Source organism: Anomaloglossus baeobatrachus, chromosome 6 (genome assembly GCF_048569485.1).
Source record: "Anomaloglossus baeobatrachus isolate aAnoBae1 chromosome 6, aAnoBae1.hap1, whole genome shotgun sequence".
Lineage (NCBI taxonomy): Eukaryota > Metazoa > Chordata > Amphibia > Anura > Aromobatidae > Anomaloglossus > Anomaloglossus baeobatrachus.
Window position 1 is genome coordinate 226,702,328 of NC_134358.1, and position 15,296 is coordinate 226,717,623.

Below are 15,296 nucleotides of genomic sequence, written 5' to 3' on the forward strand. Positions count from 1 at the left end.
GCTCCAGTTCAAAGGCTGTCACTGGTCTCAACATGCAGGGAGACAATCGTGACAGTTACGAACCGTAATCTTTGAGACTGTTGTCCCAGCTCTCTTCAAGTCATTGGTCCAGTCCTCCCGTGTAGTTCTGGGCCTAATCCTGACCTTTCTCAGAATTGTCCTTTACCCCATGATGCAAGCTCTTGCATGGAGCCTCAGACTGAGTTAAATTGACACTCCTCTTGTGTTTCTTCTGTTTTTTCTAATAATTGCGCCAACAGTTGTTTCCTTCTCACCAAGCTGCTTGCCAATTGTCCTGTAGCTCATCCCATCCTTGAGCAGGTCTACAATTGTGTCCCTGGTGTCCTTACACTGCTCTTTGGTCTTGGCCATGGTGGAGAGGTTGTAGAGTGAGTGTGTGGACAAGTGTCTTTTATACAAGTAAAGAGTTCAAACTTGCAATTAATACAGGTAATGAGTGCTTCTTAAATAAAAATTAACAGATATGTGAGAGGCAGAATTCTTGCTAGTTGGTAGGTGATCAAATACTTATTTCATATAATAAAATGCAAATTAATTACTTAAACATCATACAATGGGATTTTCTGGCTTTTTTTTATTTTGTCAGTCAGTTGACGTGAACCTATCGTAAAAATTACAGACCTCTCCATTGTTTGTAGGTGGGAAAACTTGCAAATCAGCAATGTATCAAATACTTACTTTTCACACTGTAGGTATACAGATGAATCAAAAATGCTGTGCGTTTTTATTAGTACATATATCCACTGATGCACAAGAAAGAGGTTGGCTACTTTCTCTTTATGCTATGTGCAGCCGATGTCTTTTTCGTGTAGATTCTGCCCATAATCCACCTGTCGAAGTGTCCCATAAAATGAACATAATGCCAAAACGACTTTGCTGTGCACACATTTCGTGTTATGTAATTTCTTTTTACACTGAAGTCATCTGAGGTTAAGTTACATGCAGTCACAGGTGGAGGACTGTGGGAACCTCCAGCTGTGGCAGTGCCTAACCTGAGTGGCACCATCACTCATTGCATGTCTCACTCAGTCTCTGCCTGAACCTCACAGCGTGCAGTCATGTTCTATGGCCTCTCGGTGTGAATTCAGATGTAGCACATCTGTAATCGTCATGGGACCTCATAAGTGGTGTTTTGGGGGTTAATAAAGTAGTGAACGAGAGTTGGGTTTTTTTTTTGTCTTTAATAAATAAAGGATTTTTTTATGTTTGTTTATTTCTTTTCACTTACAGACTAATTATGGGGAGTCTCATAGATGTATCCCATTACTAATATAGGGCTTGGTAGCAGCTGTGGACTGCCATTAACTTCTTATTATTCCCGATTGCCACTGCACCAGGGCAAACGGGAAGAGCTGGGATTGACACATCTAATGGATGCGACAATTCTGGGCGACTGCAGGCTGCTATTTTTAGGATGGGGAGCTCCCAATAACCATGGGTCTCCTCAGCCTTAGAATAACAGCCACCAGCTGTCTGGCTTTCTTTTGGCTGGGTATCAAAATTGGTGTGCCTGCATGCCATTTATTTATTTTTTCAATTAAAAAAAAAAAGCCTATTTTGATACACTGCCTAAATAAGCGCACAGCTGGGGCTGCAGCCTGTACCTGTAGCCTTTATTTGTGCTGGGTATCATCATATGGGAGGACCCTATGCCTATTTTCCAATTTTTATTTATTTTACTGTACGATAGACCCGCAGACTGGATCTATTATTGGAAGCATCAGACAAGCTGTCACTCAGCGTGCATCTAACTGCAACCAATCACAGATGCCGGTGGGCGGAGAAAGCAGTGCATATTCAGTTAAGTTAATGAGCGGTCCAGGAAGTGAATGAGCGGCCGCTGCAGTGTACAGCTGCGGCGGTGACTCGGTAAGTATCGCGCGCTTGCTCCTACCCCTTTTGTGCCAAATTCTGGTTCCCATAGATTATATGGAGACCGACATCAGGATAGATACTAGGGATCAATCCCCCATCGACCCCCAAGTGGGCAGTGGATTAATTTGCGAGTCCTCCCATTACTAATGAGAAACGCAGGGACAAAATGCAAAAAAAACTGACATGCTGCAGTTAATTTGTCAGACGTTTGTGACAAACTGCAGAAAAAAACTGCAACTTGCGCACAGCAAATCTGAATTCTCATAGACTTTGCTGAGAAGTCAAAAGTGACAACTTTCTGGCAACAAAACAGCATAAAAAAACACGGCAAAAACCGCAGCGTACTCGTAGCCTTAAACGGATTTAGTGTTTGGGAAAGAAGTCCTTCAGGCAATTGACCCTCTCTAAAATGTTTTCTTCTTTGGTATTCCTCCTGTGGTGCTGTCATGGAGTGTGAGGGGAGAAAATAGAATTAAACTCACTGGCAATTCCTTTTCTAGGAACTCTCCATGTCAGGACAGGTAATTTCCCACCCTTTCAGTTGTTATATGTTGAGCATTCATAGGCTATGTGCACACACTGCGTTTTTTTGACGCTGCGTTTTTGTGCGTTTTTTAGCGCTAAAAATGCACAAACGCAGCATCTTTAAAAAACGCACGCATTTTTACCGCGTTTTGGTGCGTTTATGGCTGCGTTTTGCTGCGTTTTTGCTCACTGTGTTTTTCTGCGGGTTTTTTTTTTTTTTTTATCAGTGAACATTGCCATTTAAAGATTGTTGAGAAAAAAAAAAGGTCTGTCATTTCCTTCTTCCATATGTTCTTCATTCTTCACTAGTGTATGCAGGAGAGCAGACAGCTGCAGAACTACAAGGCTCAGCATGCTCCATCCAGGACTGTATGCTGGAGGAAGAGTCAGAGGGAGCAGACCTACAAGGCTCAGCATACTCCATCCACTAGTGGATTCAGGAGAGCAGACAGCAGCTGCAGAACTACAAGGCTCAGCATCCTCCATCCAATAGTGTATACAAGAGAGCAGACAGCAGCTGTCGAACTACAAACAAGGCTCAGCATCCTCCTTCCAGGACTGTATGCAGGATTTCTTTGCGCCCCCCCCCCCCCCCAAACAAAAAAAAAATGACGTGGGCTTCACCATATTTTTGTATGCTAGCTGGGTACAGCAGGCAGGTATGGGCTGCCCCCAACCCCCAGCTGCCTATTTGTACCCGGCTGGGAACCAAAAATATAGGGAAGCCCTTTTTTTTTTTTTTTTTTTTTTTTTTAATTATTTCATGAAATAATTAAAAAAAAATGACGTGAGCTTCGCCTAATTTTTGTGTCCAGCCAGGTACAACTAGGCAGCTGGGGATTGGAATCCGTAGCGCAGGGTGCCCAAGCTTTCTGTACACCCCCGCTGCGAATTGCAGTCCGCAGCCACCCCAGAAAATGGCGCTTTCATAGAAGCGCCATCTTCAGGCGCTGTATCCAACTCTTCCTGATGCCGGGTGGCTCGCTGGGTAATAATGGGGTTAGGGCTAGCTGTATATTATCAACTGGCCCTAAGCCCGAAATTCATGGTGTCACGCCAATATTAGACATGGCCACCATGAATTTCTAGTAAAGATAAAAAAAAAAAAACACAGAAAAATATTTTTATTAGAAATAAAAACACAATTAGTGACTCCATGTTTATTGAAATAAAGAACCCTCTCCACAGTAATCCTGGGTCATGGGTCCCGCGCCATCCAATCCGCATCCAATATCATCTGATCGGTTTGCTGGAAGGCAAAGCGATCAGATGATGTGTCAGGTTCAAGGCCTGAATCACACGACACATCAGCTGATTGTATAAACTGCTTTTATACAATCAGCTGATGCATCAGTGCAAAAAAAAAAAACACTTCTGTGCAGCGTCGGACTGGCTACTGGAGGAATCTCCAGTAATGCCAGGTCTGGATTCAGGTACCTGCACTGCACTCCGGAGCTGTCACCTGAGCTCTGGCGTGCAGCCTGGACTTTACAGCGAGCGCCGAGTGACTGATTCCCCGGCACTTGCGAATCAGTTCATGACAGATGCAGACATCCCGGGCTAATCTTCGGTGCTCTCACCTGAACTCCGGAGATCACCCCGGCCTGTCTTCAGCTGTCATGAACTGACTGCAAGCGCCGGGGATTCAGTCACTCGGCGGTAAAATCCGGCGTCACCGCGATACTTACGATCAGCTGATGCGTCAGGTGACTGCATCAGGTGATCACCGCCAGGTCCTCACGGCCAGGTCATGCAGCTATCGTACGTGCCTGGGAGCCGGCACACAGCCGGAGCGGAGGTGGTGGGACCGGGAGAGGAGCTGGGAGCAGACATGGCACCGGAAGTCTGCAGACAGGCGAGTATGACATTTTTCTACTGTTCACTTTTGATTTAGCAGCCGCTTCCACCTCCTGCACGGGAGCGGACATGGCACCGGGCGGGAAATGGAAGCGGCGGTGACGGTATCGGGAGGATTCACGCTTCTGTATTTACTGACAGAAGGAATCCTCTTCCTGTACATGTCACTTTACTACCCACACCTTGCGTTTATAGCTGCGTTTTTAGTAATAGAAACGCACTAAAACGCAGCTATATTTGTAATTTTGCTGTTTTTATTGCGTTTTTGAACATCTCATTGAACTCAATGGGTGGAAAACGCAGTGAAAAACGCAAAAATAATTGACATGCTGCGTTTTTGTGGGCACCACAAAAACGCAGCTAAAAAAAACGCTGTGTGCAGACAGCAAAAATGAAAACTCATAGACTTTGCTGGGGAAGAAAAGTCATGCAGTTTTCTGAGCAAAAACGCACCCGAAAAACGCACTGTGTGAACTTACCCATAGGCCTCTTTCACATGTCAGTATTTTGCATCAGTGTGTCATCAGTATTTGGATGTAAAAACCAGGAGTGTCTCCAAAACACAGAACAGGTGTCAATCTTTCAATTATAGTTCTTCTCTGTAAGTTCCACTCCTGGTTTTGGCATCCAAACACTGATGACACACTGATGTGTGAAAGAGGCCATACTGTGCGGTCTTTGACAAAAACGCTGAGGATAGGAGATGGGGAAGGGCTACTTAACCTCTTTGTGTTTCCTGTGCCTATTATGGTGGGAAGGCAACATCCTGTGGTGCTGTCGTGGAAGCTTCCTAGAAAAGGAATCACTGGCATGCTGTTTTTACGATAAGCTTTATTGATCCTGTGGGAAATTATGGTATCACAGCAGCACAACTTAAATAATAACATGAATTACTTAATTGACAAGACAGTAGAGTTGACAGAAGAACATTATACATTAGATTAGGTCATACTCAGTGGGTTTTACTGCCAAGAGAGCAGGTGAGAACAGACGCTTTTATGTTTTTCCACCGCTTTTTTTTTTTTAAATTACTTGCTAACTCCTTTTAATAACTACTTAGTAGTGATTGATAACTTAATGCAGAGAACTAACAGTTTTTCAGAGCCCGTGCTGGAGGACTTATTGTTGTGTTCACCAATAGCGGAATTGTTTCGGATTTTCCATTCAGATTTTTGGGAGTAAAAATCCTCAATGTTTTACAGTAGCAGCAAAGTGGATGAGAATAATTTAAAATCTTGCATCCACAAACTGCGAGTATTTTCTGTGCAGACACTCGCGCATGTCAATTTATGCTGTGGGCAAAACATGTTCAAAGTGCACGTCAAACCTGCAATAAATCCAGTTTACTGATTACCTGTAAATCCACTACAAGATCTACACGTCCACCAACAAAAAGTCATCTTTGTTGGCAATTTTTTCGCCCTGGCAGTGTTTTCATGCAGATCTTTGTGCATTAGAGCCTCCTGTGGTGATGATCCTTTTTATGTGACCGCTCTAACCAATCAGAGGCTATAGCAGTCACAAGGAATCGAACATCAGAGGACCAAGCTAAACCGGCACTGGCATGGAAACATTGCTAGGAGCAGAAGGATAAATGAGTTGTTGTTTTTTAAATGTAGTCCACAGAGAAATCAACAACAAAATTATCACAATTTTGTGTGGATCTGCCCCAGTGGACTTACTGTGGAATCTTTCCAATAGCCTTACATAATTACTTCGTAGTGTGTGGCATGAATAAGGGGGTTGTCCGGGGTCAAATGCCGGAGCCCTGAACTGCCGGGAGGGCCCACTCGCGGTGGCAGGAGTGGCGCACTGCTGCTCAGGGGGGCCCAGTGCCCGTGCTGTCACCGCCCCCTTCCCCCGGCGCCGAGGATCACGCTTTCAATTGTATTGGCATCGCAGTTGCCGATACAATTGAGAGCAATGATGAGAGTGTGCGGCGCGCTCCCACTCATCATTCTCCCCGCTGTGACTGTCGGCGCTCTGATAGCGCTGCAGCGGAGTGCGGTGACATCATCACTGTGCGCCTGCAGTGAGGTCAGAGCGAGCGACAGCAGTGGACGCGCCGAGGAGACCAGAGCAGCGGGGGAACGAGAAGTGAGTATTAATCACTTTATGCTACATGAGGGTGCCTACTGCTATCTGGCTCTGCACTGTGCCATATACAGGCTCTCCTATATACAGGCTATATACTATATGAGGGTGCCTACTGCTATCTGGCTCTGAACTGTGGTATATAGGGGCTGTATACTACATGAGGGTGCCTAATGCTATCTGGGTCTGCATTGTGCTATATGTGGGCTGTATACTACATGAAGGTGCCTAATGCTATATGAGTCTGCATTGTGGTATATGGGGGCTGCATAGTGCATATGGGGGCTACATAACACTATAGGGAGGACAATGTGGGCTTCATAACACTATATGGGGGCTGCATACTACTATACCCCCAGAGTTGTATGTCCCCTCCACCCAGGTGCTATATACCCCCCAGAGCTGTATTCCCCCCCCCTTCCCACCCCAGAGCTGCATGTCACCCCCCCATTTCACAGCTGTTTTTCCCCCCACCTCAGATTCACTGCCCTCCTCTAGAGCGGTATGCCCCCTATTGCTATATACCCCTTTCCTCAGTAATGTGTATGTCCCCAGCCTTTCTTGTGATGTGTATATATAGCAGTGGTAGTGTGCTCTGTGCGGCAATGTCTGTTAGACAAGCAGGGAGGTGAATGAGGCTGTTGCCGGCTTCCCAATATTAGAAATATAATATACAGTATAAATATATAAAAATGTGTGTGTGCATGTATGATGTGTATCTATGTATGTCAGTGTATATGACTGTCTAGATTTATGTCTATTTGTGTTTTTGGGAATTTCTCTTGAAGTACGGTATGTTTTACGTATGCCTGTATGTGTATGTATCTGTGTAGATGGGGCCCAATGAGACTCTTTCGCCCAGGGCTCACATAAACCTGGAGCCGGCCCTGGGGTTGTCCAGTCTTAATCGATAAGTCTGCAGTCACTTTATGTGACTGACCTATGAATCTTCACATTGCATGCACTGCATGGTCTGAGGATTCGTTGGTTTTAGAGTCTGGAATGGTGGTCACGTGGCCTTGAGTATTTGATATGCACACTCCCGGCCAGAATGCGACTAGAGGCTGGCAGCCTTCTTCAATACAAATCTTCAGACACTGATTTAGACCAGACTCTGACACAGCTTTTTAAAGTTGAAGGTTCCACTAAAGCTGAGTCACATGCCAGTGGCTCCATTGGGGCTCCTATCTGAAGTCCTGAAAAACAGGATCCAGAATGAAGCCTGTCACTTTGTTCTTCTGTGCCGATGGGGGAGGAAGGTGTAAGTAAAGTATCATTGGAAAAATCAGTGATGTTATAAGGAGTGAAATAGGCTCTGGATAATCTTTAGAATACATTGAAAATTATTAGTGAGCGAAAATATGATTTGTTGGGTTTCCCAAAAAGAGTCCAAGGGAACTCCAAACTCTGAATTCAGTGCACTCTTCAGGATGCTCAAAGTGAACGTTTGTCAGGAAAGATTTTGTTTGTGGTGTTGAAGGGAATGTCCAGGTTTTGCTGCCTGATCTAATTCATCTAATAGCAGCATAGTGTTTTAAAAGAGACCCTGATTCCAACAATGTATCACTTAGTTTACTGGGTACAGCACATATTAGATGTAGTAGAACTCAGAAAGCTAACCCGCACCACAGCTTTCTGTGAATAATGTATATTGACAGTGAGCTGCTATGCAGAGTAAGGGCCGCTTTACATGCTACGACATAGCTAACAATTGCTAGCGATGTCGAGCGTGATAGCACCCGCCCCCGTTGTTGTAACGATATGTGGTGATCGCTGCCGTAGCGAACATTATCGCTACGGCAGTGTCACACGCACATACCTGCTCTGCGACGTCGCTGTGACTGCCGAACAATCCCTCCCTCAAGAAGGAGGTGCGTTCGGCATCATCGTGACGTCACTAAGCGGCCGCCCAATCAAAGCGGAGGGGCGGAGATGAGCTGGACGAACATCCCGCCCACCTGCTTCCTTCCTTCCTTCCTTCCTTCCTCATTGCTGGCGGGACGCAGGTAAGGAGAGGTTCCTCGTTCCTGCGGTGTCACACATAGCGATGTGTGCTGCCGTAGAAACGAGGAACAACATCGTTACTGCAGCAGCAACGATAATTGGGAATTGGGGGGGTGTGACGACATGGACACTCAGTGCCTAGCATGGGTTAAAGTTTCTTAAAATTCACCCAGACGTATTGTTCTTCTGTGTGTTAACTCATGTTTGCTAAACTATTGTTTGGGACCAGACCCTTCGGAGCAATCATTGTACTGTAATTGTGTATTGCTAATCTAATGTAAATTACCTTAGTAGCCATTGTCTTGTCTGTGACTTGCAGACTACATGTAGATATTCTCAGTCTTTCTATCCACATAATTTTAAGGCTATGTGCGCACAGTGCGTTTTTCGCGGCGTTTTTGCACGTTTTTCGGGTGCGTTTTTGGCCTCAAAACTGCAGGACTTTGCTTCCCCAGCAAAGTCTGAGTTTTCATTTTTGCTGTCCGCACACATCTGCTTTTTTTTACCTGCGTTTTTGAGTTAAAAAAAAAAAATGGACATGTCAGTTCTTTCCTGCGTTTTTCTGCGTTTTCCGCCCATGCAATGCATTTGAAAAACGCAGCAAAACGCAGCCAAAAACGCACCAAATCGCGGCAAAAACGCATGCGTTTTTTGATGCGTTTTTTCGGCGCAGGTGCGTTTTTAGCAGCCAAAAACGCACAAACGCAGCGTCAAAAAGACGCAGTGTGCGCATATAGCCTAAATGAACATTATCCATGCAGCTTGAAATTCATCCAATAAGAGAAGCAACCTTGTACAACCAATCCGATAAAGGCACAGTTTATCCTAAGTGAAGGCTATGGCTATAAAAGGTGACTTCTTGGAGTCACCAGGTGGTTGATGGATTTTGCATGATCCAGTCTAAGCTCTTAGCAGCTGGCTAGAGGATCAGGATACCTTGTGGACTCGGTCTAGGGACTTTGGCTCCGACTAGAGGAACACTTGGCTACATGACGTCAAACCAGAGACTACTTAAGAAGGAAACCCAGGTAGGGACAATCCAGTCACCTGGTACAGACTTTGCAGACCTCAGCCAGCTTCCTAAATCTGGCGTTATTCCATTCTCGCTGGGTGCCCGCCAAAAGCGGGGTGCTGCTGGATTGGATTAAATAACCCTGGAACCTCTGAGGCATGGACATTCTAATTCCCTGGTGAGCCAGCGGAAGGGTGAGACTCTGTTGCCTGTTACATTTGTGTGTCTTGCTGGTTATGTGCTATGTGCTGTTAATTGTTTGGGGATCCAATAAAGTCTTAATATTGTGATTCCCTCACCCTGTGTTGTCTGAGTAGTGTTCCGCCCTCGGTTAAGGAGGTCGTGCGTTCAGTTGGGATGAGCCCTGAGCCACGCTGTCTTTATAAAGGCGGCCGGTTCAGTGGACAAGAGCACCCACTGAGCCCCGTGTCTCCACAGGGGGATGTCACCGATTAGCGATTTTGAACGTTTTTGCAACGATTCAAAATCACTAATAGGTGTCACATGCAATGACATCGCTAACGCGGCCGGATGTGCATCACAAAATCCGTGACCCCAACGAGATCGCTTTAGCGATGTCGTAGCATGTAAAGCCACCTTTTAGGGGCATGGTTGTATAAGGATTCTGCTGATAAAACACTAATTGTATTGAAACAACAAAACACAGTCTAATAAGTGACACGTCGATGAAATCAGTGTCTCAGCCCCTACCTCTTGCTGCCCTCAGAATATATAGCTAAAACCTGTGGACAGATTCCCTTTTAAGTCAAGTTAAAGTTATGTTTTAGAGACAATGTATATGGGCTAGTATTCCTTTGTGATCATTTGTATATACAATAATAGATATAACCCTATGAGCCAAGGTTGGACATACTGTATAGCCGCTGCAGTCAGTGCAGCTGCACCAAGGTACAGAGGTGGAGGGGGGGGGCCTACCGACACCATTGACAATCGTGCTTCTCCCTATGATGCAATACACACCATTGGCCAATCAGAGACCAATAGCGTCCAAATGTGTTGGACAAAAATGTGGCACATTATCCCAGGTTTGGGTCCAGGAAGGAGCACATTAAACCAGGAAGGCGACCTTGATGGGGCACATTATACCAAGGATGGACCCAGTAGGGGCACATTATACCAAGGATGGACCCAGTAGGGGCACATTATACCAAGGATGGACCCAGTAGGGGCACATTATACCAAGGATGGACCCAGTAGGGGCACATTATACCAAGGATGGACCCAGTAGGGGCACATTATACCAGGGATAGACCCAGGATGGGTCACATTATACCATGGAGGGGATTAGGATGGGATAATATTATACCAGCATGTGACATATTGTACTAAGAAGGTTCGAGATGCCTTTTAACCCCTTTACGACCTAGGACATACATATACATTCTAGGTTGCCTCCCTCCCTCACGCGGCGAGCCTACATTATTCACCACACAAGTCTGCTGATGACCCTTGTCGCTGTCAGGACATGCTTGCTGTGAATGCTGGCTGAGCGCCGGCATTCACAGGAGATTAGTATTTCTGCTGATCAGAGCAATGCTGAAGCACCTCTCTGATCAGCAGAAGCGATTGGATCGTGCAGGCATAAAGTCTCCTAATTGAACTAGTAAAGTCAATAAAAAAATTAACACTTTTTGATTTTTAAAAATTTTTGAATTTTACATTTTTTTTTAAAAAAAAACTAAAAGTTCACTCCCCAATTGAAAATAATAAAAAAAAAAAAACATATTTGGTATTGCTGGGTTCAGAAACGCCGGATTTATAAAAATATAAAATGAGTTAATCTGAATGATAAACAGCGTAGCAAGAAAAAAATAAAAACGCCAGAAATACTTTTTTTTTTTTTGTCGCCTAACATTGGATTAAAATGCAGTAATAGGCAATAAAAATATCGCATCTACCCAAACATGGTATGGTTAAAACAGTCATCTCAAGACTCAAAAAATAAGCCATCACTGAGCACCAGATCCTGAAAAATGAGAATGCTACCGGTCTCGGAAAATGGTAGAGAAAAGAGCAATTTTTTTTTTTAATTCTTTCTTTATTTTGTTTTTTAATATACAAACTTCTGATTAATTTTTTTTTTGCCACTAAGATAAAAATAAAAGAATACATGTTTTGTATCTACGAACTCATACCAACCTGAGGAATCATGCTGCCTGGTCAGTTCAGTTTTACCATATAGTGAACATGGTAAGTTAAAAAGATCCAAAAAACAACAGGACAATTGCACTTTTTTTTTGCAGTTTCACCGCAGTTGGATCTTTTCCCCCCCGTTTTCCAGTACAATAAGGGGCAGAATGAATTGTGTCATGCAAAAGTACAATTTGTTCCGCAAAAAAACAAGCCCTCATATGGCTATATTGATGGAAAATAAAAAAAAATATGGCTCTTGGATGAGAAAAAACAGAAAATCGCTGGGTGGTAAATGGGTTAAATTAGAGTTAGTTGCAAATATTGTTCTACAGGCTGCCAAATGGGAATACTGTAAAGTGATTATTCATGGTGACTTGCTCACTAACATACATTCCAAGGGGAGGGAGGAGGGATCAAGCTTTCAACTTAAAGCGTCTTGTCATTTGTTGTCTACCAAAGAGTAATCGGCTGGAAACTAATTCACAGGTAAGAGCAGGACGCTGTGGAGATTATAGGAGGTCTCCTTTAGAGATATTTTTTTTCTAAAAGACTAACATATCTAATGATGTTTCAGAATATTGCAAAATATTATATTTTGTAGTGCCGGAATGAGAGTAGTAAATGTAACGTTCCATATTGAATGCAATTTTTAGCATAAAGTAAGCTATAACAAAAAAGTAACCTTTTTTTGGGTTTCTTTTTTTTTTTTTTTTACAAGCTCTCTTGGTTCTGTTGGACCAGGGAGCTAAAAGCAGATGATTTAGTTAGTTTAGAAATGGATATATTAATCAAGTGAATAATCAGATACAAAAAAGGCAGTATACTGTTTAAGCACTTGTGGTTAAAGGCTTAAAATAATAATTAGTATTATTATTATGTTTAATTATATAGCGCCAACATATTCCGCAGCACTTTACGATCCGGTGGGGGTTGTATAGACAAATACAAAACAAAATAGTACATAATTCAACAGCTACAGTAGGAATGAGGGCCCTGCTCGAAAGCTTACAATCTATATACTTTATATGTTCTTAAAAACATATTTTAGCAACAACTCCAAAGCATATCTTACAAATTCCAACGTGTTTTGAGCTAGAAATATTTATTTACAGGATAAATTAGTAATCAGATTGTAAATGAGACCCTTTACACACTAAAGGGAACCTGTCACCAATTTTTCCGTATTAAACCAAAAAGATCACCTTCTGCAGCTCCTGGGCTGCATTCTAGGAAGGTGCACCTTGTTGCTGAACCCCCCCCCCCTTGCAGACCCCTAAATAACTTTATAAAATCTTACCATTTCCTATGCAAATGAGTTTGGTTGGCTAGATGGGCGGGCTCTAATTCGGCTCCTGTCCCCCCTCCTGTCGTTGTTCGCCATCCCCAAGTCATGATTTACATGGATGACTCCGCCCCCGTCATCGTACACGCTGCTGGACTCTCGCGCAGGGGCATTTCACTGTGTCCCTATTTCGGGGCTGAGCATAGTTTACCTTGCGCCAGTGATGTAGTTGCGCAGGCGTGAGTATGAGCAGCGCTGTGTACGACCTCACCAGCATCATCCTCGTACCCGCCCATAATCTCGCGCCTGCGCAACTACATCACCGGCGGTCACGCAAGGGAAACTTTACGTTCAGCCGCGCAATAGGGGCACAGCAAAATGCACCTGCGCGAGACTCCAGCAGCGTGGACGATGACAGGGGCGGCGTCATCCATGTAAATCATGACCGGGGGACGGCGAACAACGGTAGGAGGGGGGACAGGAGCCGAATTAGAGCCCGCCCATCTGGCCAACCAAACTCATTTGCATAGGAAACGGTAAGATTTTATAAAGTTATTTTAGGGGTCTGCAAGGGGGGTCAGCAACAAGGGGCACCTTCCTAGAATGCAGCCCAGGAGCTGCAGAAGGTGATCTTTTTGGTTTAATAGGGAAAAAACTGGTGACAGGTTCCCTATAATTAATATAAATGTAATCAGCTGAACCAGTGAGAGGTGCTGCTGACATAGCGTTGACAACCACTTGCTAAACATGAGGTTTCTTGTGGTCACTGATCAGCTGTAGCTCATCTAAATTCTCACAGCTTGTACACATGTAGTCTTTTATTTTTTTGACAGGGTAACAAAGTAATGTATAATATCTATTATAATATATATATATATATAATATATATATATTATCCACATATATATCGCGCTAATTTGTTAGTTGCAGTGGAAGTGTGACATAATTGTTAGTCACTGCTGGGGTTGCGGTTACAATCGCCACTTACGATACACTGAACAGTGAATTAACCCGTGTCGGCGTCATCCATTTGGCTGGAAGCCGAACGCTTCTGGGAGGAGTAAAGTTTGTTTCCTCTCAGCAGCGGGGCTCTAAGTGCAGGCACTGGGAAGGTTCAGAACTATTAACCTGCAAACTAACATCATATCTGTAATTTTTAATAGATTTTTTTCATATTACAAGTTCCGTTTAAGCTGTGCTGTCCACTTCTGTCCAACCCCCTTAACTCACATTTATACAAATACCACACCATCTTCTCTCTCCTTCTCTGTACTTTATTTCCAAGCGCATGCCAATATTTTTTAGTTTAGCACTTTTTATTGATGACCTTCATTTGTACATTATATTTTTGGTGCACGTGTGGCTTTTTTTTTTTAAGCGTTTTATATTGTGCTTGACATCTGCCATGTTGATATGTTGGTGCATGCGCAGGACTAATCTATTGATATAATTTGAATAGGTGAATTGCGGTGGCAATAGGTGATGTCAGTACAACTGATGTGATGTCAGTTTGGTTTATGTGTTGCATGTCAGTAGCATAGGTGCACCCTCTATAAATATATGATGTCATTGCTGGGCTTTGTGGTAGCACAAGATGGATTGACTGTTTACCACTGATGAATCCCAGTCTCATGGCAATGTGTATGAACTCCTGCCCAAGATGGCATTTTGGAAATATAATCCTAATTGTTGGTGATTGTGCACTCAGTACAAGATTTGCACATAATATTTTGTAATAATATTGTTGGATGACCTTCTATTATGTGAAATTCATTAGTACTGGGGATTTTCGGACAATAATCTATGAGCAGTGGTTGATAAGGGGTTAAGTAAAGTAAGTAAACCAGTATAGTTACTGTGCTGAAAAAGCAGGGCAAAGTGTAACAGGGAATACTAGAGAAGTATCCTCTTACTAAGATTATGGGCACGCAGTGCCTTTTTCAGGCAGATTATACAGTACTTGAAATTCTCCACAAAAGTGCTTTAAAAATGGTAGAAAGAATGAACATGTGCACTGCAATGTCAAAATGCCTTGCTGTGCTTATTTATGTTCAGGTTTGTTGAGTTTCTTCTCATTTTTATTTCTTATTTATTTTTTTTTATTCATAAATTATATTTTACTTCATATTTAGATTTATTACTTATGTGTTCCCTATGTAAATGAGCAGGGGCTCTAGTCCCCTGGGCGTCGCATCGCCCTGTAGGCGTTTGCATGTTTTCTGTGGTATCACACCCCTGTGGGCGTGATACCATGGATTTACCTGAGCAACGTCCCCGTCGCTCCTTGAAATCACGCACGTGCGCACTTACCATTTTCGCAGCCTTCTTATCCGGTTCTTGCTACTCCGGCTTCAGACGCGAACTGTGCATGCTCAGAAGACTCCTGCGGTTCCGGTCATGCGCAGAGCTCGGCAAGTAAACAGCCGAGACAGTGCATGACCGCAACCGCAGTAGTCTTCTGAGCATGCACAG

The 15,296-nt window shown here is 43.7% G+C and overlaps 1 protein-coding gene across 4 annotated transcripts in view; it reads left to right on the forward strand.

The window, feature by feature from the left end:
* Positions 1 to 15,296, forward strand: part of TPMT (thiopurine S-methyltransferase) — a 77,962-nt gene that overhangs the window by 4,638 nt on the left and 58,028 nt on the right. Inside the window, exon 1 of one of the 4 annotated variants that reach the window (XM_075314712.1) lies at positions 7,556 to 7,633. The exons of 1 other annotated variant lie outside the window; for it this stretch is intronic. In XM_075314712.1, coding sequence (XP_075170827.1) covers positions 7,619 to 7,633 — 15 coding nt within the window. In that variant the 5' untranslated portion in view covers positions 7,556 to 7,618. Of the gene's footprint in view, positions 1 to 7,555; positions 7,634 to 11,978; positions 12,029 to 15,296 lie in introns of those variants that run through there. 2 more of the 4 variants (XM_075314709.1, XM_075314711.1) reach the window with 2 other exon arrangements.